The following is a 24770-nucleotide window of genomic DNA, read 5'->3' as shown; positions in this document are numbered from 1 at the left end:
GATCTGAACTCAGGTCCTCTCGCTTCTGTGGTGGGTACTTTCCCCACTGCACCATCTCAGCAGCCTCTATCTTTATTGCTTTATTATCCTGTGTTCGAATTTTAGGTCATGAGTTTGTCTAGCAGAGACCTGGACTCAGCTAGTTGTCTTTATCCCTATTCTGAGCCAGCTCTCAGGAAATGAACCTGGAAAGGGCACATTTTAAATTATTATACTTGATGGATAGATTCTTTTGCGGGGTATATATGTCCCCCTAAGTCTATTGCAGTGGTTTTTATTTTAAAGCCTGTCTGGAATTACTCCAGCTTTTCTGTGTTTATATCATGTGGGTTTCCCCAATTATTTTTTGCTAGGGATTTGCTATTCTGATGGTTTCTCTTGCAATGGTTCCAAGTTATCTTGCTTTATCTTTCAAAGTGGTCTCATACAAAGCATGTCAGTTTTAAAAGTTGATCATCTGTGTTGTTACTGTTACTTTAATTGGGAGCATATGTCAAAAGACATGTGTGGAGGACAGAGGACAACTTGGTAGGGTTCTCTCCACCCCTTTACATGCATCCAGGGGATTGAACTCAGGTCAGCAGGCTTGCACTGTCGAGCAGCAAACACCTACCCACTGAGCCATCCCACCCGCCCATCCCTTGTCTTGTAACTGGAAGGTTTATTCTGCTTATATTTATACTATTATAAAAAAATGTAAATGGACAGTAAATGGTTACATTCCTTTTCATTCTTTAAGTAAAAATCATAACGTGGACCCCTGATGGTTCTTGGTGCCTATAATTAGCACACGTGCCTTTTTAGACAAGCCAGACTGAGTGTGTTCGCCCCTGGTCACTCGACTCACACATTTGCCCTTTCATGTTGCTGGGCATCCTTGCTGAATGGTCATGCTTCCACAACATGACATTTTGTCCTGTAGGTCTGCCAATGGCCAAAAAAGCACACCTCTTGCTTCATTTCTGTTTGGTTTTCACTTGTGTGTGAGCTATGTGAGTATGTGTGTGTATGGATGCATTCACTTGTCTGTGCACATGGAAGACCAGGGGTTGGCCTTGCTTGTCTTCCTCCACAGCGCTGCACTTCATTCTTAGAGACAGGGTCTCTCACTGAACCTGGAGCTTTCTGTTTGGGCTACACTGGCTGTCCAGCAAGCCCTGAGATCTGCCTTGTCCCGGCACCCCTCACTACAGTTACGGGCACTCTCCCTACTCCTGGCTTTTACACAGTGCTGGAGACTGAGCTCAGTCCCTCATGCTTCCACGGGGAGCATTCTTCCCACTGAGAAGCTCCCAGACCTTTATCTTCATTTTTTTTGAAGAGTTTTCTTTTTCTTCACTGGCATGGAATTCTGTATTGAGATGTAGACTCAGCTATCAGTCAGTCTATATCAGTCTTTATTCTCTTTAGAGAATATGTTTTAATTATTCTTATCATTCTTTCTTTAAATATAACTCTCATCTCTCCCACTCTAAGTTAGAGATGAGAGGCTCCAGTGTGCCAAGCCCAGGCAAGACCTGCTCTGTGTAGACCCTGCATGTTTCGGCAGAACTTCATTCCATGACCCATGTCCCTCTGTGACAGTCTTACGTCAGTTTCCCTTAAAGCATCGTGTGTTACTCCTTCCTTCTCCAGCCCTCCTGTGGCCCCGTTACATGGAAGTCAGCTCTTTTACCATGGACAGTCTTTTCTGTGCTTTTTCAAAACCTGTATCGCAGTTTCTGGAGGCTCACCCACCAACTGGCCCCCAGTTCCCCGGCCTCTTCTTCCACCGTGTCCGCTCTGCGGCTCCACTGAGCCTTGCGTTGTGTTCTCAGTTCTGCTTGTTTTGTTTTGCAGCCCTGCAGTTTCCACCTGATTTTTTTGGTTGACATTCTTAGTTAAAAGCATTTTTCATCTCCAGTCTTCTCTCTATACCTCGTTTTCAGTTCCTGGGAAGCCATTTTGGCAGCTCTGATCTCTGATTCTCATGGGGTTTGTTTGGTTTTTCTGTCTTGGGTTCTGATCCTTTGGTCGTATCTCCTTACATGTCTGGTGGTTGGTGTTTTTGTTTGTTTGTTGTTTGTTTTTTTATTGTGTTTGAGAAAAATGTGGAAACTCCAGGAGATTACATCTTAGAGGGAACACTGCTTTTCTGCTGGCAGAGGCAATCCTTCATCCGATGTGAGATTAAGATGTGACACGGTGCAGTATCTGTTTGTCTTGCCCTTACTCCAAGTAAGGGTTCGGTGAAATCGTGGAGTATTTGTTTTATTTGTGTATGGCAGGAGTGGTGTAGGTACTGGTGAATACATCTATATGTACATGTTGAGTCCACAGAAGGACTCTGGGTACACTGACCACTGTAACAAGGCCCCTCACTAAAAACTCGGAGCTAGACTGGCAGCCAGCAAGCCCTAGCTTTCCTGTCTCTGCCTCCCCCCCACACCCTGCTCCAGTGCTGGGGTTACCGGTGTACATGCAGCCACATCCAGGTTATTACATGCGTGCTGAAGATTTGAACTCAGGTCTTCATGGCTTATTTGGCAAACACTCTTATCTACTAAACTACCTTCCCAATCCCACAAGCCTCGTGTTCTGATTAAGGCTCCCCATCTTTGAGGGGCAACTCTCTCCTCAGCTTCTTGCTAAGGAACCCTTTTCTGTTTGGATTCTCTGCTGTCCCTTCCCCAGCTTTTCAGCAATCCCCCCAAAAGCAACACCATCCGCAATCTCAAGTCGCACTCTGTGTTCTCACATTTCTACGATTTCTTCCCCTTGTGTCTGAGCTGCCCTAGTGAAGTTTGTCTCCACAGCCCAGTGACATGACTCTAAGCCCATGACACTAAGGTGTCATGTTGCTCTTGCTCATGACTTGGTAGATGTCTTGAGAGAAAAGAAGGTAGAGAGTAGATTTAATTCTGACCATCCTCGATCTTAGAGAACCAGGGTCCTCAAGCCTGGCCTTCCTTGTCTTTGAATGCCTTAAAACATTCTTCCTAGCTAGACGGTGGTGGTGTAAGCCTTTAATCCCAGCACTCAGGAGGCAGAGGCAGGCGGATCTCTGTGAGTTCAGGGCCAGTTTGGTCTACAGAGTGAGTTCCAGAACAGGTTCCAAAGCTACACAGAGAAACCCTGTCTCAAGAGAAAAAAATTCTTCCTAGTGTTTGGTTTTTACTGTGATTAAGAAAGTGAGCTAAAATTTCAAACTATGCTGTTATCAACACCTAGTTGGCTGCTTTAATGAAAACTAGGAAAACATGGCTTATTTTAATTTTTTCCGACATTAGACAAAAACGCAACTCAACATGAAAAAGATTGTAAAGATAATTAAAGACTTACATAGGAAAGATAAAATTATGAATAGCTTAACATAGAGATGGATTTTTAAATAAAAATAGGGAAGTGAGTTTTAGACCTAATAAGAAATAATTAGTTAAATGTATAAGAAATTTTGTTCAATTTTTTTAAAATGCCAGAGGGCTGGAGAGGTACCTCAGTGGTTAAGAGCACTGGATGATTTTCCAGGGGACCAGGTCCAATTTCCAGCAACCACGCGTTGGTTTACAACCATCTGTAACTCCAGATCCGGGGGATGTGACACTTTTTTCTAATCTCTGCAAGCACCAGGCACACATAGACGTACATGCAGGTCAAATATCCATACACAGAGAATAAAATGTAAACAACACCTTTTTAATGCCAGAAATGAGGGAAATAGACAAATGGAAGGTTCAGGAAAGAAATTCTAAGCATGTGGAACTAGGGATGCAGCCCATGATGGGCACCTGCCTAGCATACACAATGCCCTGGGCTCCCATCATTGGGAGAAAAAACGTTGTCATTTTGAGCCAGGAATGGCAGCACATTCCTATAATCCAAGCCCTCTGGAGACAGAAGCAGGAGGATCAAGAGTCAGCTTCAGCTGTGCAGTGTTTTCCAAGCCAGCCTGGACTAAATGAGACCCTGCCCCCGAAGAAAGGGGCTGGGGGAGAAAAGAGAAAGAACAGAATAATAGACTAATATAAGCTTTATGGACCAATTAACAAAAAACCCTAAACAACAACAAAGAAAAGCTATAATAATAAAGACGGACAAGAACAAAAGAAATGAATACGCACTTCTCCTTAACATACCATGGACATGAGAGATGAGGATGAAAATGACTATGAAATACTGCTTCCTACCTTTCAGCATGTGGGGTAGAGCTCTGGGCAGTTCCAGATGTGTTAATCAGACTGCCCCTCGATGCTTAGAGGCAAGGCACCATTTCAGAGGCATCAGGCCACAGCTGCCTGGCTCCATGGTTGTGCAGGTGAGGTGAGACTGACCACGTGTGAGTGCATTGAAGACCAGCCAGGTGCCTCATCTTGGTGACTGGATCACCCAGCTAGGGACCAAGCCTTCCATACACCAGCGGTTCTGGAGAACACTTTGTATCAAAACCACAACACAAATGTCACATCAAGCTGTGAAACCGGAAGCCTGTACGCAGCTGGTGGGAATCTTAAAAAGCTCGGGAATTATGAAGAACAGGCTGTTAATGTTTGATCAACATTAACGTTTCAGTTACTGTTCAGCTCACATGGAAATCATGCTCGGTGTGAGTGGGTGTGGGTGTGTATGTGTATGCATTTTAAGGCTTCATGGATACAGGACTGAGAGATGGCTCAGTCAGTAAAGCTCTTGCCTCACAACATGAGGAGGACCTGAGTTCAAGCTCCAGAACCCACCCTGGCATTGAACATTTGTGAGCTCAGCATTAGGAAGGTGGAGCTCACTGGCCAGTCAGCCTAGGCTACAAGCCAAAGTTCCAGGCCAGTAAGACCCTGTCTCAAACAAAAGGTGGAAGGTGCCTAAGGAATAACATTCAAGATTCTCTTCTGATGCTCACATACATACACACAATGCTCATGTACATACATACATACATACACACACACACACACACACACACACACACACACACACACATACACACACATACAGAGAGAGAGAGAGGGAGAGAGAGAGAGAGATGTATATGCACATTACAGATGGATGGATGGATGGATGGATGGACGGATGAATAGATGGATAGATAGATAGATGGTAGACAGAGAGATGATAGATAGATGGACAGGCAGATAGATAGATATATAGATAGATGATTGATTGGTAGGTAGGTAGATAGAAAGAAAGAGAGGGAGAAAGAGAGAGAGAGAGAAAGGAAGGAAGGAAGAAAGGGAGGAAGGAAGGAAGGGAGGGAGGGAGGGAAGGAGGGAAGGAAGGGAGAAAGAAAGGTAGAAAGATAGATAGATAGATAGATAGATAGATAGATAGATAGATGACAAACAGATAGATAGATATTGCTTAAATGGAGAGTCCGATGTTCATTGCAGCATCGTTTGGAATAGGTGAGAGATGGTAGCTCCCAGGATGCCCTCACCAGGGCAGTGCATTTATGGCTACAAGCTAGGCTTCCACTTAGCAATGCATGTGTTTAAAAGTCACAGTGCAGATTGAAAATAAAAGCCTAGTAAGTGGGGCTGGGGAGATGGCTCAACAGTTAAGAGCACCTGACTGCTCTTCCAGAGGTCCTGAGTTCAAGTCCCAGTACCCTCATGGTGGCTCACAACCATCTATCTGTAATGGAATCAGTTTCCTTCTGGTGTACATGAAGACAGAGCACTCATAAACATAAAATACATGGGTAAATAAATCTTTTTTAAAAAGCCTAGCAAGCCTATAAATTAGAGCAGGTGCCATCCATAAAGAGGCACAGCGACGTCTATTATGACCACATTTCATGTCTGATACACTAGAGATGAGTCATTGTCTAGGACCAGTTGGGAAACGAAGGCAAGAGGGAAAAGATTTGGTCCAGTCGAAAGATGCTGCTTACTAAATATAGATTTCTTCCTTTTTTTTTTTTTTTTGGTTTTTTCGAGACAGGGTTTCCTCTGTAGCTTTGGAGGCTGTCCTGGAACTCGCTTTGTAGACCAGGCTGGCCTCGAACCCACAGAGATCCACCTGCCTCTGCCTCCCGAGTGCTGGGATTACAGGTGTGTGCCACCACGGCCCGGCGATTTCTTCCTTTTATTTTTTAAATTGACACAGGATTTTGTGTAGCCCAGGCTGGCCTTGAACTCAGTGTGTATGTGTGTGTGTGTGTGTGTGTGTGTGTGTGTGTGTGTGTGTACATGGACACGCATGTGGGAGGGCCAGAGGACAACCCAGAGTTGTTTCTAGGGCTCCAGCCTTGTTTTGAGACAATCTTTCTCGGTAGGACCTGAGGCTCACCAATCAGGCTAAACTGTTTGGCCAGAGACCCTCCTGTTCCTGTCTTCACCATGCTCAACTTCTCACATGGTGCTGGGATTTGAACTCAGCTCCTCATGCACAGGAGGCACTTAACTTCCTAGCTTTCTTGTCCCTCTCCCTCGCTCCTTCTTCCTCCCTCCAGCAGGTGTTAGTGGGGTAGTGGAATGACAGGATACTGTATTAGGTCCTGTGGGGAAAACAGAATTGATTTCCAAGCCATGGACAGCTTAGGTGGGAGACCACATAAAATCCACCAAAGCATTAATCACTTTCACTCTGTCCCATAGCAGAGACTCCAGGACACACACACCTGAGTGTAAAGTCAGTAAGGGCCATTTGAATACCAGGAAGCTCTTAGTGCCAGCAGACCAGTGTAAAGTCCCTAAGGCATGTGACAGAGACTGGAAGTGTCTCTGCTGTCTGTTCTGAAAACATATATGCCCAGGCTCTCCAGAGCAAATGACTGTGGGGACTTGAAAGAAGTGTAAATAAGAAAAAAGGGGGTCGACAGGACAAAAGTCAAACGTGGTACAGCCTGCAGCAAATGCAAGCCCTGTGTCTTGACCAGCCTGGGCCTGTTTGGCCCCAGCTGGTGGCTGCCAAGCAAAATCATGGTGCTATTCCCTCATTTCCAAGAGAAGGCAAGCACCTAGGTTGTCACGTGGTGTTGTCTTGCTAAGCCCTTCCAGCTACTTCTATGAGTTTTAAGAACCAGGGAGAAAGTAATTTATGCTTTTTAAAACTGGGTTTGGCAGTTTAGCTAGCAGCCCTGGCCTTTAATAGCTATGCTCAGAGATAGCGAGGTGACATCTTGAGACCAAGGTTTTTACATCATCTTTCTTTTAAAATTGTTATCCCCTGACACCCTGGAAAAGGAGGGAAATGAATGGGGATTCAGTGTAAATTTCTGTCACCTATAATCAGGTGACAGATTCAAAGTCTGCTCCTGTAGAGGGCACAATCCACCCTGCAGGAGACACCCAGACCTTCACCCTGCAGAGCCTGTGGCAATTTGGGAACAAGGATATGGACACTTAGGATGCCTGTGTATGTGGGAAAAATAGGACCAATAATTCTCTGCTCATGTAGAACCCCATTTATGTGGGAGTCTCTCACCAGTTTAAAAACTTTATATAAAACACTTTCATGTTGAGGGGCATGGTTCTGTGAGTAAAGTCCCTGCTGTCAAAACATGAGGACCTGAGTTTGAATGCCCAGCACCCACATCAAAAGCTGGACATAATGGCACAGAGCTGTAACCCCAATATCTGGGGGAGGAGACCAGAGGATCTGGGGGCTTGTTGTTCAGCCAGACTAGCCAAGCAGCCAGCTGTGGACTCTGTGAGAGATGGTGTCTCTGGCAAGAGGAAACAAATGTAACACATCTTTACATAATTAAACACACATCCTTACTTTGTTAAACAAATGCAACATAAACAAATGTAACCCACCTTTGTACAGTTACAGTAATATTCTGTAGCATAAACAAGTACAACACATCTTTGCCCAGTTTAAATAATATTCCACAACAAAAGCTCATCAACTGTGGTTTAGTCTGCAAGCAAGGCTGTGGATACACCGTCAGAGCTTCCTGATGTGGGTGCTAAGCACCACGCGTGGATCCTCAACAACAGCAGGACCCGCTCCCAACCCCTGCACCCTCTCTCCGGCCCACACTGCTCTCCTTTGTTTCCTGCATCTTTACAGTGTACAGTCTGGACTTGAGTGTTCGGGGCTTCATAGCCGTCATTCTCCCATCGGTGCCCTGCTGCCTCTTTGTGGGACTCTGGCCATCTATCACCATGTTGCATAGGCTCCCACTCAGCCCTTGTTATGGCTGCCTGTGAGACGTTATCTGAGCATGCTGTCTGTCAAGGCTGAGTCTTGTAGGACATATGGGTGCTTGCCTCCTAACCTGCACCATGATCTTGTTAGGGAGTCATTTTGATGGTTTCCATCTCTTAGACTTAAGTCAGCAAGTATCAGAACTAGGAAGAGCTGAATCTATGATGTTTTTGTGGCGACCTGCTCCACTATACCAACCATGGCCCTGGGGTATCCCATGTGTAGTGGTAACTGCCCATGCCCAGGATGACCTCAGCTTAAGATATGCTCAGTAGGCGTTGCCTCTCACTGATTGACAGTAGCAAGCAGTAGTGAGTACTGTAAGTTGCAGTCTAGGCCATTGAGCATGGCCATGAGCATTAGCTGGCAGCCCCCTTTCCCAGCCATAGCACGATGTAGGCACTGAGGAGCAACTAGAGTTACAGGGCCAGTGTGGGATGTTTCATTGAAAAAGGAAGAAAGCCATGACACCTTGTGTTCCCCCACACACACACACTCCCAACCCTGTGACATGTCAAAATCTGGAGCAATTCCAGCCTCAGGGCTTGCTTTCTTGGACGGGTCAGTTGCTCTGGGCTGGCCGAACCACCAGAGGCACTCAGGTCCTAGGGGTGGAACTCAAGGCCTCACATTTGTAAGGGCAAGTGCCTGCTCTCTGGTCCTCTCTTTACTTTCCATTTTGCTGCAGAGCCTCACAAAGCTGCCCAGGCTGCCCTCGGACTTGCTCTGGAGCCCAGGCTAGCATTGAACTTATGATTCTACCTCAGCATCCCAAGCAGCTTGGGGTTACAGAGCTGTGGCACCAGGCCCCACCCTAGAGGCACGTGTGAAATGCTGTGACTGTCGTCTATGTCCTTTTCCACTGTGCAAACACACTACCCACTTTTCTGCTGTAGCCACAGCCAATTCTAAGTGCCCTCCCCCCACCCCTCTATCTCTGGAAGTTGAGATACCAATCCTTCCCTCCACCTCTCACCCCTTCCTCTCCTGGGATGTCTCCCCAGTTCAAGGGCAATCCAGAACAGAGACCAAAACACAATACTTCTAATGGGAAAATTCAGAGCACAGGAGTAGGCGTTTTAATGGAGTGGGTATGCTCTCTAGGGGCAAGGACTTCATTTCCATTCTGACAAAAAGTTTGTGAATTTGTATAATATGGAATCTATTAGAAGGTTGGGAATAGGTAATCAGCTTTTAATATTTACATTCTTAGGGGCAGAAAGATGACTCATTAGCAAACATGCATAATAATGAATAAATTACATTTCCCTTTGTCTCCACTCAGGTACAAGGCAATGTTAGAAGTGGTGATCTCACCCAGCCTTGCAGCAAGCAGTAACTGCAAGGAATCCCTGACGTGGAGCGAGGACAGCGCTGCCGTGGGGGCTCTGAGTGACAGAGAAGGTAGGCCTCCACGAAAACTTGACTGGATGAGTTAAGAGGGCCTCGTTCATTTGTGACAGACGGAGGAACCCATGGTTCCATTCCCAGAACCTAACACTCGCACACTGATGGTTCTAGAACAGAAGTTAGGTGCACGTGGATCACAGTCTTGTCCATCATTCAAGGGACAGGTATACATGGTCATGCCCTAAGCTGCCCTTCTTGGTCTCTGGTTCCAAGAAATCCTGACATTTGCTATGAAGGATAGATGCCTAGAGTGCATTCCTAGCCCTACCTAAGGCATGCATGACCTGTTGGCTCTCCACCTCTGTCCCTCAACCCCTCCTGCAGGTGTCGTGTTCCCAAGACGAGAGCTCATCTGCCTGTTGCTTTCGGGTTGGGTTGAAATCAAGGAAGCAGAAGAAAGTTAAAGCTGTTTAGAAAATTATTGGCAAATGATGCTGCCAGACTAGTTTTCTCTAGAACAATCCAAGCTATTGTTTGCTCTGCTGGGATTGTCAGCCTTCCTGGTGGAGCTTGAGGTGAGCAGAAGGCATTAAGCTATCGTGCTGAAGCGTTAGACTTAACCCTATCTCCCGCAGTGTGCCTGCGATTCGCAGCCAGTGGTGTCCTCAGACCCCCGCTTCTTCTCTGTCATGGTCTCTGTGTGATGCCAGATCACAGGACAGGAATGCTACAGGACTGTTGTTGCAAGTAGCCAAAAGGTCATGTGCCCAATGTGAAACATCATCACAGGGAACGTTTTGAGAACAAATCCAGGCTTCCCGAGTAATTATTCTGTCACCAAGACAATGAATGGCATTGCCCTTGCATGCTGGTTATGACGTTGGACAACCCTCTTCAAAATCTCACCGCAAGGGTGTGGGCTTTGAGACCACGACTGGATGGGGGAGGGGCGCACCCACAATTCTTCTGGCATCTACAAGCATCTGTGAAAAACAACCCTCTGAGGGGTCAAAGACCTTCATTGTTTTCTCTCTGGGTAGAGGCCTAGGCTCATTTCCTACTGTGTCTCCAACTCAGTATGGGAAGGGTCTGAGCGGTGGGTGTAGGGCGTCCATGTCTGACTTCCAGCCTAGCCACTCCCCAGCCAAGCAACCTTTCTGAGTCTCAGTTTCCACCCCTGTTGAATGGGCTGTGGCAATGACCTATTCTGGAGAGTGCCATACAGGGGATTAAATGAGGTTATGATGTGTGGAGAGCCTGGCCCACCCCAGGGGCTTGGTAAATGATTAACATAGACCATTGTCACTCTCTGAGTCAGATCACCACAGGGATCAGAGGCAGGGTGGGAGTCTGGCCCTAGGCCAGTCCTTTGTTTGGCCTGCATGGTGTGTTGTGCAAAGCCAGTGACTTTGTGAAAAATGGGGAAAGTACACATCAAAACCTACTTTCCCTTGAAGTGCTGAATCCTTCAGCTACAAGAGCCCCCCCTTCCCACCTGGTGGGAGCAGAAGGGTAGCTGTCCCTTAAATAAGTCCCTGCCCCTCCCCTCCATCTTTGGTGTTCGCAAGAACTGACTCTGTGGCAAACCCTTCCTAATCTCTGGTTCCAAGAAATGCTGGCATTACCACAGAACAGGGTCATTTTGGGGCGCGTTCCCAACCCAGTTCTTTGAATCTGGCCTCCTCCTCCCCTCCTTCTCTTTCACTACCACAGAAAACATTTGGTGGTCATTTGAACTGGGGGCTGAGGGTGTGGCTCAGTGGTGGAGCACCTACCTCAAGGTAAAGAGCTGGGAGCATAGCTCAGTAGTATAGCATTAGCCTAGAGTTCACCGGTGGCAACTCTTCATTCCTATATATGCGTTTAAATCTCCTTCATATTTAATATATAGCTCAGTGCCAGGCTTATAGAAGACCTTCAAAATTATGGATGGATGGATGGATGGATGGATGGATGGATGACTGAATAGGTGGGTGGCTGGATAAGTAGATGGTTGGGTAAATGGGTAGATAGAGAGATGGATAGATAGATGGGTGGGTGGGTGGGTGGGTATATGGATGATGGATGAATGAGTGGTTGGATGGTTGGGTAGATGAGTGAGTGGTTGGGTGGTTGGGTAGATGGGTGAGTGGTTGGGTGGTTGGGTAGATGGGTGAGTGGTTGGGTGGTTGGGTAGATGTATGGGTGAGTGGTTGGGTGGTTGGGTAGATGTATGGGTGAGTGGTTGGGTAGATGGGTGAGTGGTTGTATGTTTTTGAAACATAGATGCTGACAGTGGTCTTGAGGGATGAGCTAATTTCAAGTCAATATTAGTTTTGAACCACAGTAAAGTTTTCTTACTTCCCCCTCCCTATTCATTGCCTACCTAAGCTTCAGGTCATGGTGACCTCCTCTTGGATTCTGTTCTAGTTTCATCTCTGTTGCTCTGATAAAACACTCTGACCAAAGCAACTTAGGGGAGGAAAGAGCTTATTTGGCTTATACTTCTGGGTCACAGTCCACCATTGAGGGAAGTCAGGGCAATAACTCCAAGCAGGAACTTGAAGCAGAAACCATGGAAGAACACTGTTCTCTGGCTTGCTCCTAGACTCATGCTCAGCTAACTCTACTATATTCATTTATCACATGAAAATTATATGATGATTTATACATCTTGGTTTTCTCTTTGCCTATGCTTTTAACTTATAAACTAACCAACTTCACCATCATCCCTTTGCGCTTTCTTGTATATTGTAGTCCTTGTATGTATCAAAACTCATTCTAAACTATGAGCTCTGGTATAAAAGAAAAGAGGCCCTTACAGGCATCTTCTCTGGTTTTGTCCACTGGTTGAACAAAACCATGCATACATGCTATCAGCTAGCTTTCTTGTACATCCCAAGACCAACTGCCTAGGGATGGTGACACCCACAGTGAGTTGGACCTTCCTGCATCAATTATTAATAAATTTCAATAACAATAATAATAATCCATAACAATCTCTTATAGACACTCCCACAGGCCCATTTAGGCAATCCCTTGGTGTCAGTTGAGGCTTTTCCCTTAGTTAACTCCAGGTGATGTCAAATTGGAAATTAAAGACTACTAGGATACTCTACCCTGGTCAATGTGGCCCACAAACATATCACTTTTAAACCATAATCTTTCAATCCCTTGTCCCCACGACCTTATGTTAATGTTATATTATAAAAGACAGTACAGCATCAAAAGCCCCAGTCTTTAAATTTTTCAACACTTTAAAAGTCCAAGGTCTTGTCTAAAATCCAAAGCCTCTTAACTGTGAGTTTCAACAAAAGAAAAAAACACAAGTTGCATACTTTCTTTTTCCAAAAGGGAAGAACCAGGGTGTACGAATAATCAGATCAAAGCAGAACTAAATCCAGCAATGTGGATCCAAATCCTGTAGCTCAGTGTCTGACGCCTGGAGTTCATTCATGGTCTTTTAGACTCCAAAGGGCTAGGCCAGCCCTACTTCTCCAGCTCTGGCTTTTGAGCAACATAGCTTGTCTCACAGTCTGAGGTCAGTGCCATGCCACGCTTGTCTCTGTGGTAGACATCCCATACTCCCAGCATCCCCAGTGTCTGGAGACTCCAGTTGCGATGAGGCTGCACCTTCACCAATGGCCTCTCCTGACCCCTCTTCAGAAACTCCAGCCCTGCAACACAGTGCCAGCCTCAACTGCACTCCATGCCCCTTTAATCATGTAGCTTCATGCCTTTCAAACTGGTACCACATGAGAGACTCTTAGACATTTTCAAGTTCAGGTGCCTCTTGAACATTAGCTTCTAGATGCAGTCATGAGGATACACTTTCCATGTCCCAATGAAACAGAGAGACCTTTACCTCAATAAACTGGTCTCTTATTAATCACGGCTGATTCTTCAACCCCAACTGACCAGCACCCATGGGTTCTTCATTCAACATATCGCACAAATAGACTTTCCTTCCCTCTGAAACCTCATGAGTCAGGCCTCCACAGTCGCCATTTCTTACTGCGTTCTTAGCCTCCAGACTCCCCCAAAACATTCCATTCATCTCTGAACACTCAACTATTTCTCCCAGCTTAAATTCCAAAGCCCTCCCCAGTCCTCCAACAGAGTCCTCGGAAGGCATACAATCCCACCCGCTCAGGTGGGTCCCAGCAGCATTGGGTGCTGCTTTTTGTCTTGATACTTTTCTGTTGCTAGGATAAAAACACTCTAACCAACAGCAACTTAGAGGGTAGGGGGAAGGTTTGTTTGGCTTACACTTCCATCATTGAGGGCAAGAACTCGAAGCAGAAGCCATGGAGAAACAAGGTTGGGTGACTCACTCCCTGGCTCACTCCTAGGCTCACGCTTGACTGACCTTGTTAATACAGCCAGGGATCATTTGCTTCGGGATGGTGTCACTCATGGCCGACTGTTTCCTCCTACATCAATAATCGGGACATTCCCCCGCAGACATTTCCACAAGCCGATCCAGTCTAGGCAATTCCTGAAGCAAGGCTTTCCTCTCAGGTGACTGTAGGTTGTGTCAAGATGACAGCGCCATCAGATTCTCTCAGGGATAAAATGAATACCACCTCCATGCGCACAGTGCTCTGGCTTGCAGTAGCCACTGGGCAACCCCACCTTGTCCTTCCTTCATTCCTACTCAAGCGACAATTGGATCTGAATTATATCCTGCCTTCTGGGAGGAGGAGGTAAAAGTTCTGGATACCAAGAAGCCAAGGGGAAGATTCCTCTTGTCAAGTACAGATGCTTCCTAAAAAGTTTCAGCCATAATCCGTCAAGTGTTCCAGGGAGGTGAACCCGCTCCCGGGAGCAGGCGCCTGGCTCTATGACTTCCTGCTCACTCCTGCCTCCAACTGAGTTCATCAGTTTTACCCGGCCAGCTCCAGCTTGAAGTTTCTGGGCCAGGTACTGGCCCAAGGAACACGATCTACTTTCTGCTCCTGCTCTGGGTGTTCTAGCAACTTCCCAGAGGCTACTGGGGTACGGAGGATGCTCCAGATCCTACTCTAGGAACAAGAACACTGGAGATTCCACCATGGATCACTCTGCCTCACACACTCCCTCTGCAGCCCATGTCTGCCCTGTGTTCTTGCTGCCTCCGGCTATGCCTCTGGCTGCTAATTTTTCTTTAGAAAAAAAGAAAAGCAACAACCTTGAAATAAATTCACTTTAAGAGAACAACTCAAGCCACCTTTAGAAAAATGTGACTTCTATCACCTCGTTATGCTCTTAACATGCACTAAAATTAACTTGTGATGGCTTCCATAGAGGAACACGCATTTGTGACCCCCTAAATCATTCTCTGAGACATGTTCCCCATCTACCACTGTGAGGGCCAAAAGAGGTATTTGTTTGTCAGAGTGGCCCCGTGAGAGAAGAGACTTGGTCACACTTCTGGACTCTTAAACGTGCACTTGGGGGTTGGGAGTGATGTCAGTCACACACTTGGAGAAGATGGGAGGGTGCACTTGGACAACATGTACATACTTGCCTCCAGGCATTTTTCGGGTATCAGAAGCCATCTCATGTCACTGAAGATGGCTTAAGAGTCAGTAAGCTCAGTAAGACTGTGTACCAGTAGTAACTGATTTCAGAGTCATTAGCTTGGTGGCATCCCTGTGAGGATGATGTCACATATGCTCTCAGAAGAAAGTGGTTGCCATGGGGCAGGGGCAGGGAAGGGAGAGATAAGAATAGTTGAGGCTGGTATTTGGTAGCCTGGCTTTCCTCTTCAGGTACAAACTGTAGCTCCATGCTTCAGGTGAAAAAATGAACCCCCCAAAAAGAATGAAGGGCAGTGTGCCACTCTGTCAGGGTACACACAGTCAAAGTTTAAAATCGAACCGGAGCACTTAAGCCTACCTGCTTCTGCCAAGAGCATCAAGTCAGCAGTGCTGAGACCTGGCTTGTAGATTTGGTGCACAGTGGGAAAGATAAATATGGAATGCACAAGTGAATGAGTAACTGGGTGTATCCTTCACATACACACACACACACACACAATTGCACACAGTGTGTGCACTTACACAGTCACACAGTTGTATACACTCACACATAGACTCCTTTTGTAGTTTCTACATACTAAAACTGGGCCTTGAGCTGGAGAGATGCTCATCGGTTAAGAACACACACCGCTGTTGCAAAGGACCAGAATCCAGTTCCCAACACCCAAATCAAGCCGCTCACCACTGCCTGTTACTCCAGTTCCTGGGGCTCTGATGCCCCCTTCTGGCCTATGCAGCCACTGCACTCACAGACTGGGGGCTCTGCTCTGTCCCTGGGGAAGGCCTGGCCACCCTCCTGCTCAATCCAGGGTCTCACCCTAGTCCCATCACCCCTAGACACAGGCCAACTATCAATGAAGTCTATCCCATCCTATCCAGGAGGACCCAGGAAGAAACAAGGACAGGCATAGGGGAGTCTGCCCCACCTTCTCAATCCCTAGTGTGTCCCATGATGGCAAATTTCAATGTGATACAGGAGGCAAGAGGTTAATAACTATTTTCAAAAGAATAGTCTGCAAGAGAAAAGGCACTCTGCACTCTCAAGTGCCCATCCCCCCAGCATCTATTCCCCTGCCTGCGTGGTGATTGCAGATGTGAAGAACAGAGGAGGAGGGAGACCTGGCTGTGTGGGGAGGGGAAAGGCGGAAGGCTGAAGGATTCAGGAAGGAGTAGAGGTGAGGAAGCCAGAAGCCTGAGCAAAGCTACCATGCCAATCACTCCTTGGCAACCAGGAGGAAAAAATGCTCCCTTCAAATGCCTGGAACAGCAGTTAATGGAAACCCATAGGAATATTGTTTCCCTGGGTCCCCTTTTTGTAAGTATTTGCATATTTATTAATGAAAACATTAAAAATGTTTAACTCAATGGTTTCTGATCTGCACACTTGAGCTTATACCAACAGTGAGACTGGCTGCTTCTGAGACCATTAGCTCTGAGTCCTGGGAGAGGAGAAAGTGGGGCAAGTGGGGCCTGCCTGGGGCAAAGACCTCAGGACCAAGGGAAGCGTCAGGAGGCACCAAGTAGGTGCCAGAACTTTCTTTAACATTGAGTCAATACTGCTTTTTAAGTGTGATGTGTAAAGAGCACGTTTTATGCCATCACACCATGCATGTGCATGGACACACACACATACACACACACACACACACACACACACACACACACACACACATCCACACATACATAGGTACAGTCATACTGAACTCTGGTCCTTCTTTCCATGATCGATACTGACACTGTGTGCAGTTATGCAGACAGTTCTGTGTGTCTAAGCTCAGCTACGACTCTATGTAAAGTTCAAGGAGACACCACAGAGTGTGTCTGGCAACTTAACAACAGGGTTGAGGCTCATGTGACCCTTGGATTCAGGTTCAGGTGCACCCAGTTTTTGGAGCTTCTGGACAGAGGGTGGGAGGAAGATGGCCTTGCCTGTTTCGTGGTCCTATTACCTCATGGTAAGGATTAAATGAGATCCAGTGTCTAAGTCATTACCACTGGGCCTGGCTCATAGTTAACTCCTGAGGGGGTACTTGCTGTCATCATGCTGGTGACTATCTCTTGGCTTGTAGTGTCATGGTTGAGACAGGCTGCAGGGCTGGGCCACCAGGGTTAAGATCAGAGGCCCTGAGTGAGTTTTGCAGACTCTCCAGCCCTAGCTCTTCACCTGTGGATTAATATCATCAATGCAGAGAAAGTGATTATCGGGAAGCTTAGCACACAGGGAATGCTGGGTAAAAGATGGACACCATCAACCTCTCATGCCTGCATGTTGGAGAAGTTTCTGAGGCTGGGGGTGGGAGAGGTTGCCAAGTCCCAGAGTGAGGTGAGGGAGTTGGAGAGAGCCTCAGAGTCAGCAGACTTGAATCAGGGAATGGATGCATCCTGTCCGCACCGGAATTTATCCAGGCTGCTTGTGGACACGGAGTGGTGTTATTTGAAATGATGAGGCACAAAAATACTCCCCAGGGAACCACTCAGATCAATTACACCCCAGAAAACAGCTCTCCCAGCTAAGGCTGTCACCTTTCATCATCACCCACAGTGATGATGTTGTGGTAGCTGAACAGCAGGCATCCAGGAATGCATTTGTGTCAGGATCTCAAGGGCTAGCTAAGCGCCTTCCTTGGATGTGCTGGAGCTAGCCTGACCTGAACTCCACTAATTACAATTAGAGAGGGAAGAACAGGAAGGTGATGTCATCAGGTCTGGGAAAACAGCTCAGTCTGGAAAGTGCTTGCCCCATAAGCATAAGGACCTGAATTTAACCCCCAGACACTACGTTTCCCCTTCTGTGCAGCATGTGGGTCGATGTTCCTAGATGCTCTGTGTGTTTCTGTGCCTGCCTTCCTGTGGTACCTGGAGAGCAGGAGCACCCAGAGAGGGGCTGTGAGCCCACTAAGAGGAGAGTGCCTGCCTCCCAGAAACTTCTGTGGTAGAGAAAGTCCCCAGCAACCACCCTCTAAGTTGTTCCCAAGTATCTCTGAAGTCACAGTTTGTGCCGAACTCAGCAGCTAGATGCTCTTCGTTTCTTTATCTCTCCAGGCATTACCAAATCGGCCTCTCCAAGCGTGCCTCGGCTCTCTGCGGGGTGAGTACTCTGGCCACATAATCCCCCTTTATCTTACTTCTTCCCTTTTCTCTTCTTCAGAGGTAGGTGGCTGGGGTGAGGGTAGGGGTGCTCTGGAACTGTTTCCCCAAATAGAAATGCCAGCATGGACACAGCTAGACTGCCTTGCACAGATAATCTGACTGCCTGAACCTTGGTTTCCCCGACTAGGAAAGGGGACATTGAGTGACCTGTCCTACAAAGTGAAAGAAGGTGTAAATTGCTTAGAATGGGCTCTGAGTATCATCCGCTGTTTTCTGGATGTTTGCTCTTTTTTCCATTCTTTCCTTTCCCTGTTTAGACCCCCTCCCTCCCTCTCCCTCCCTCTCCCTCCTCTCTCTTCCCTGCCTCTGTCCCCGCCCACCCCTGCCTGTGTCCCCACCCTCTTCCTCCTGTTTCCCCACCCCCACCTCCCTGCCTCCTGCTCACTCCATCCCTTCCTTTCTTCTGGCTCTGACATTCACCCAGGACTCCTCATTGGCAGAGCCCATGTGAGCATTGGGATGAGAGAGGATGGACACAGCCCTGTCTCAGAAGATCCTCACCTGGTGCCATGAGTGTCCCACCATGTATCAGCCAGGGTTCAGAAGCCCAGGAGAGGATGGGTATCAGGACCTTCCCTGAGCAAGCTCCAGTCCTTAGAGCTGAGCACAGAGACCATGTTAGACCTGGCCAGATGGTGCCTTCTCAGGCTTCCAGAAATCCCCCTCTCTGAGTGCCACAGAGGAGCCCTGGTGAGGGCATTGGCTCAGGCTGCTTCCCCCTCAGAAGAGGTTTGGAACTGGCAGCCACTGAACCCAGTAAAACCTCCTGGAGTGTTTACTCGGGTTGGAGAGTGCCACTGTCCTTTCTCTAGGAGTAGGGGGAAGGGTGTGTGTAGTGTGTGTGTGTGTGTGTGTGTGTGTGTGTGTGTGTGTGTGTGTGAGTTCATGTGAGTGTATGCATGTGGAGGCCAGAGGTCCACACTGGGTGTCTCCCTCATACCCTGTCCACCTTAATTTTTGAGACAGTCTCTCACTGAGCCTGAAGCACAGAGATTCAGTTGGGCTGGTGGCCAGTAAGCTCCTATCTCTGCCTTCCCTGTGCTAGAATTACGGATGTGTTTCATGGGGCTTTGCATTGTTCATGGTCCTGGGGATCAGAACTCAGTCCTCATTACTTTGTCCCCTGAACCATTTCCCTGGTCCCCATTTCTCTAGATTTTTAATTTTAACTTGAACCCCAGTTCAATCCAAGTCTTCACTGGGCTTTGGTGGAACACTGGAGTGGACGAGCTTGGATTCCCACCTTGAACTTCTCTATGGAAAGGCAGGGTGTGACCCAGGAACACTGTCAAGTAAGGACTCTGTTCAGCAGAAAGTCCTGCCTTACAGACCCACTGACCGTACCACAGGCATCCACAGAGCTGAGATAGTGGCTGATGGAACAACTTTTAGATCCCAGCCTGGTGTCTTCAGGCATAAGTCCCCCCAAAGTACTCCCTTATGGCAGCAGTGGAACCTTCTGAAAAGCAAGGTCACATCTGTTTGTGACATTGCAAACTTTTACATTCAACTCACACCTACCCTGAGGCTTCAGACTAGGAAAAATCCAGAGGGTTTCATGTCTGCCTAAATGATTCATTCGAAGTAGACAGATTTTAGCTGAAGTGATACAAGGAGACCAGCCATGTTCCTAGAGGCCTAAGCTGAGAGGGTAAACACATGGGGTCATGTTCAGCCATCTGTGGATCTAGAGCATTGGGTAGAGTAAAGCATTCAGTGTGTGCCCTCTGGGTCCATGACAGTCCACAAGCTTTGGTAGGTCAGGGAGTATCCCTGAGCCTGTCTCCTGAAGATGAAAACTAACAACCTCCAGGGTTGTTAGATCACTTTGCTAGACCTCTTGAAAGTGACCTGGGCTGGGACCTGGCTGTGCAATGGGAAGGGACTTGACAGTGGTTTATCACCAACTGAAGTGGCATCGGGGGGGGGGGGGGGGGTGGTGCAGACAGAGGGTCATAGTCTAGTCAAAGCCCAGATGACTGTGAGGACCCAGACCTGGGGAGATGGAGTCAGGAAGATCCCTGGAGCTCATTGGCCAGCCAGGCTGTCAAGCCAGTGAGCTCTGAGGTTAGGAGAGACACTGCCTCAAAAACTAAGGTGAGGCGTGACAATGGAAGATCCTAAATGTCAACCTGCAGCCTTCATGTATGTGCCGACATGTGTATACACTTACACACACATGCATGCATTCGCAAGGATGGGTAATCATGCTGACCACAGTACTGAGTAAACCTGGAGGTCTCCATAACAAAGGCTTTCTGTTTCCCCATAAAGTCTGATATGGATCTGGTAGAACTCTGTAACAGGCTTGACTATGCTGCCTAACATGGGGATCCAGCATCTCTGGATTACAGCTTTGCTACTGCAAATGACTTCTCCATGCTGCCTAAAGAGAGGGGAAGGACGACAGGCCACAAGTGATGGCTTACCACACACCCACCCACATCTTGTTAGATGGAGTCCTGACTGGGTGGACTCTGACTGCACACCTTCTTTGTTCCCAGGGAAAGAAAACAATGATATGTGATGTACGCAAATGTTGTCTTTGCTTATGAGAGCATAATGCCCAAGGAGAAAATGAGGGTGATCCCAGGATCTAGGGGAAGATGCTGGGCTGGACTAGGAGACTTAACCATCTCTCCTTCCACCAGGCCTCACCTGTGTGTCTCTCCTGGTCAGCCCTCCACAGCCATGGCAGCCTATGGCCAGACGCAGTACAGCACAGGCATCCAACAGGCACCGCCCTATACAGCGTACCCACCTCCAGCACAAGCCTATGGGATCCCCCCTTACAGTGAGTACCAAGCAAGCCCTTGCACCCCCTGGCAGCCCCAACATAGTGGTCCCTTCATGCCTCAGTTCAGGATCATAAAGGTAGCTGGATTAATTTTTGGCTTGGAGATAAAGCAGGAGAGAGCATGGCTGAAGCATGGCTCAGATCTCTTCCAGACTGTCAGGAGGCCTCATTCAATTGCAAGAATCATATGCTAACCCATGCTGGTTTCAGGAAAATGAGAAGTTAGTGATTCATGTACTGTCACATCTGGGGGTACAGTTGTTAACGTGTAAGACCATGTGCTCTGGTGACATAGTGAGGGTCTGATGAGATGTCTCAGGCTTGCTGCACAAGCATGACAACCTGAGTTTGATCCCTGGAAGCCACTTAAAGGCAGCGGGGGAAAAAACTCAACTGTGTAAGCCATTGTCTGACCTCCACAGGGGCACACACTCACATATCATCTATGGTGAGCTCATGGGACGCTTGATCCATCGCTGGGTGCTCCCCTCTGAACGGCCTTCAACCCCACAGAGGTTGTCTCCATGTGGTGACACAGACAGTTCCCGCCAGCTTTGGTCTTTGAGCTGGCAGAGATTCATTCTTCTCAGCATTTTCCAAAGGAGCCCATGTTGGTCCTCATTGGCCAAACTGGGTCATGTGACAATGCTTCACACAAGGGAAAAAGACTGGATGAAGAGGCTAAGGAAGCCATGGGTCACAGGTTAAGTATAGAGAGGGACAGTTCTCTTGAAGTCGGGTATGATGGTAGAGACTGAAAAGGGTGCTTTGGAGGCCTTGACCATCAACACCTTGGAATGGAAGTGTTGTCACTGGCTTCAGATAGGGACCTGGGTGTTGAAATGATATCAGGAATCAGCTGTGTCCATGTGTGTGGGCTTCAATGTCTATAGGTTCTTCTACTAAGGTGGCAGGCAGAGCTCTATGCATTTCTAAGCTGCAAGTACCCCAAACAGAGAGCCTTTCCTGCCTAGGACACCTCCCTGAAGTCCCAGGGTTCTCTCTGACTAGGCTCCATCCTGTCCTTGAACCAGACTCCAGAGAAGATGGGATGGAATGCTCTAGATGGCTACTGTGAGGCACATGTCCCTGCACAACCAGGGGGTCAGACCCATCCAGAGCAACTAATCTAATGTAAAGAAGGGGCAGCTGGCTGCAGAGCCCTTACTTCCATACACACAAATGTGTGAGAGCTGGACCTGGCAGTACACACTGGTAATCACGGCAGTCAGGGTGGGGCCAGAGCAGTAGCTCATTGGGAGAGGGCTCATCCAGCATTCGCAGCATCCTGGGTTCCAACCCAGCACTGCATAAACTGGATGTGGCACATGGGAAGTGAGGGAAGGAGGATCAGAAGTTCAAGATCATTCTTGGTAGTGAATTTAAGGCAAGCCTGGGATGCATGAGACCCAGTCTCAGATACACACACACACACACACACACACACACACACACTTCTGGTTTGGAAGTTGATGAGAACACTGTCTTGACTCGGTGGCTCTTCTGTGGATGATAGGGAAGGGTTCTAACCACATGTTTGGTGCTTCTGTCTCCTTCCAAGGTATCAAGACAGAAGACAGTTTGAACCATTCCCCCAGCCAGAGCGGGTTCCTGAGCTACGGACCAAGCTTCAGCACCACAACTGCTGGACAGAGCCCCTACGCCTACCCAGTGCACAGTGAGTGTGGTGTCCTGCCCTCTGCCCTCCCTGACACTGTCTGGGGCACTCCAGGGTGGATGTCCATCATTCATTCACTCACTCATCAGACTTCCAAAGTGCCTACTGTGTGCCCGGCTCCATCTTAAGTGATGGACAAAACGTGAGTTCTGCCCTGGGGGCAATCCTACAGTCCTAGGCAGAGATAGAAATACACAAGCCAGCAGATAATCAGGTAGTCCTGCTGAAAGTGACACTGGAGGAGACAAGGGTGAGGTGGTATTAGCTAGATGCACACCTGGGAAGAGCATCTCAAGCAGAGGGAAGGGACAATACAAATGCCATGTGGCAAAACATGTCGATGTGTTTAAGGAACAGAACAGAGGTGGTGACACAGGGACAGATTGAGAGGGTCCCTGAGAAGGGAACCTCAGGGAGGGAGCAGGAACCTGCAGTCTATGCAACCGTGTTGACTTGCATTCTAAGTGCAATGGGTCAAGCAAGTCCTTTGCTAAGACTCGGAGAAAGGCCATCCAGGGAATAAGAGGCACACAGAAAAATCAACTCTAGTTCTGAGTGCCCAGCAGGTGTTCCTGCAGCCTCCACAAGACTGAAGGAATAGTTCTGCTGAGCTCCCCTGGACTCACTTCCCCATCTCTGATCCTCCCAGGGCTCCTTCTCTGCTCAGTGCGGTGCCCGGTAGCACTTGGTCCTGATGCACAGAGCAGGGAAAGAGTGGCAGTGACTCTGGGAACGTTCATCCTGGTGCGTTTTCCCCTATAAACCATCAGGCTCTGAAAATAGCTCCAGGAAAACAGGATGGCGACTGGGCGGGCTCAAGACTGAGGGTGCTTCTATTTAAAATGGCTACTAGGAAGTGCGGCCACTTTATCGTCTGTGTTTTGCTGGTTTCCTTAAGGGCTGTACGGATGTCTTCAGGGTATGTGGAGAAAATGGGTACGGTCACAGCCAGGCAGATGACCCCACCTTGTCTCTTGTCCTACCTTGTCCGAGCACCCAGTGGTTGCCAGGTATGGATGTCATATAGCCATCACCACTCTGAAGTGTTGAGGCAGTAAATGTCCCCACTTCACGGAAGAAGAAACTGAGGGGTCAAGGGACTGACCAGTCTGGCCAGTGTCAGGGCACGAACTTTCGATATTACCTCAAGTTCAGTGGGAAAAATTTGTCTTCTTGGTGGGGTGGTATCCCATCTCTCCACCTCCATCCCAAACCCATGGCCTTGACTATGACATCCCCTCCTTCCTATGCTCCTGCTGTTGTTCCTGTCATCCTGCCAGGGACCTGCCAGGGACCTTTCTAAGTCCCATTAGAGGGTGAGAGCCACTGGATCCATCCCTGAAAGCCAGTGAGGAAGGGAACCATTCTTGGCAATAAAGGTTCACTGAGAACGTGAACTTGAGCTTGTCTTTGGACCAGTCCTTAGCTCTGCAGCTAGAAAACACACTTGCTGACTGGGGCTTCTGTTGCTGGTAAGACATTCTCACCCCAGTGGCATATAATGTAACTTCTTCTCTGGAGGTGATTCTCCATTCAGTCCCCCATTCATGTTCCATTACTGAAGGCTAGCTTTGTGCCTGGCATGGGGTGAAGAGGCAGCAGTGCACAAGGATGGTTCCCTCAGGAGAGAGCTGGACAGTAATCCATTCACAGGGAAGTAATTACAGGTCATGGTCAGGATTGTGAATAAGCTCAGGGTGCCATGATGGATATGACCAGAGGAAAAATCAGTATGCCCGTCTTCTGGATGGACATAGTTGCCCTATGACAAAGGCATGATTGTCCCTCCTAGGTGGAGAACCCAGGGCACTGTAAGACAGTCAAGTAAGGTCACATGACCCAGGCAATGAGATGGAAACCCAGCATTCTCCCGCCTAGGCACACAGCCCCACAGTATCCTGCCCCTCTGCACTCATAGATCCATTTAAAAAGTGACTCTCAGCAGGAGAGAACAGACTCAGCCTTGGACCCCACCCCACCTCAATCCCCATGAGCTCTTGACACATCAAATGCATCCCCTGCTCATTTCCTGCCTACCATGGGAATGGCGCGTGCTATTTTCTCATGGTTCTCATGGCTGCCATGTGTGGAGACTGTGACTGGACCTCCTGCTAGCCCTGAGCCTGATGCTGACGGCTGTCGACTGGCTGTCGGAAGAGCCAGACCT

At 48.0% G+C, this 24770-nt stretch overlaps 1 protein-coding gene and 1 non-coding gene across 2 annotated transcripts in view; one reads left to right on the top strand and one right to left on the bottom strand.

The window, feature by feature from the left end:
- Eya2 (EYA transcriptional coactivator and phosphatase 2) overlaps positions 1 to 24770 on the top strand; it is a 172962-nt gene that overhangs the window by 61301 nt on the left and 86891 nt on the right. Inside the window, exons 2-5 of the mRNA XM_036184966.1 lie at positions 9413 to 9531; positions 18021 to 18066; positions 20780 to 20922; positions 22487 to 22603. Coding sequence (XP_036040859.1) covers positions 9423 to 9531; positions 18021 to 18066; positions 20780 to 20922; positions 22487 to 22603 — 415 coding nt within the window. The 5' untranslated portion in view covers positions 9413 to 9422. The remainder of the gene's footprint in view (positions 1 to 9412; positions 9532 to 18020; positions 18067 to 20779; positions 20923 to 22486; positions 22604 to 24770) is intronic.
- On the bottom strand, positions 12206 to 12331 carry LOC118583299. Its single transcript, XR_004944883.1, has one exon. It is a non-coding gene; the product is annotated as a small nucleolar RNA SNORA40 (small nucleolar RNA).

This window comes from Onychomys torridus, chromosome 4 (assembly GCF_903995425.1).
Source record: "Onychomys torridus chromosome 4, mOncTor1.1, whole genome shotgun sequence".
Classification (NCBI taxonomy): domain Eukaryota; kingdom Metazoa; phylum Chordata; class Mammalia; order Rodentia; family Cricetidae; genus Onychomys; species Onychomys torridus.
The sequence above is the reverse complement of the archived record's forward strand: the minus strand, read 5'-3'. Positions and strand labels throughout refer to the sequence as shown.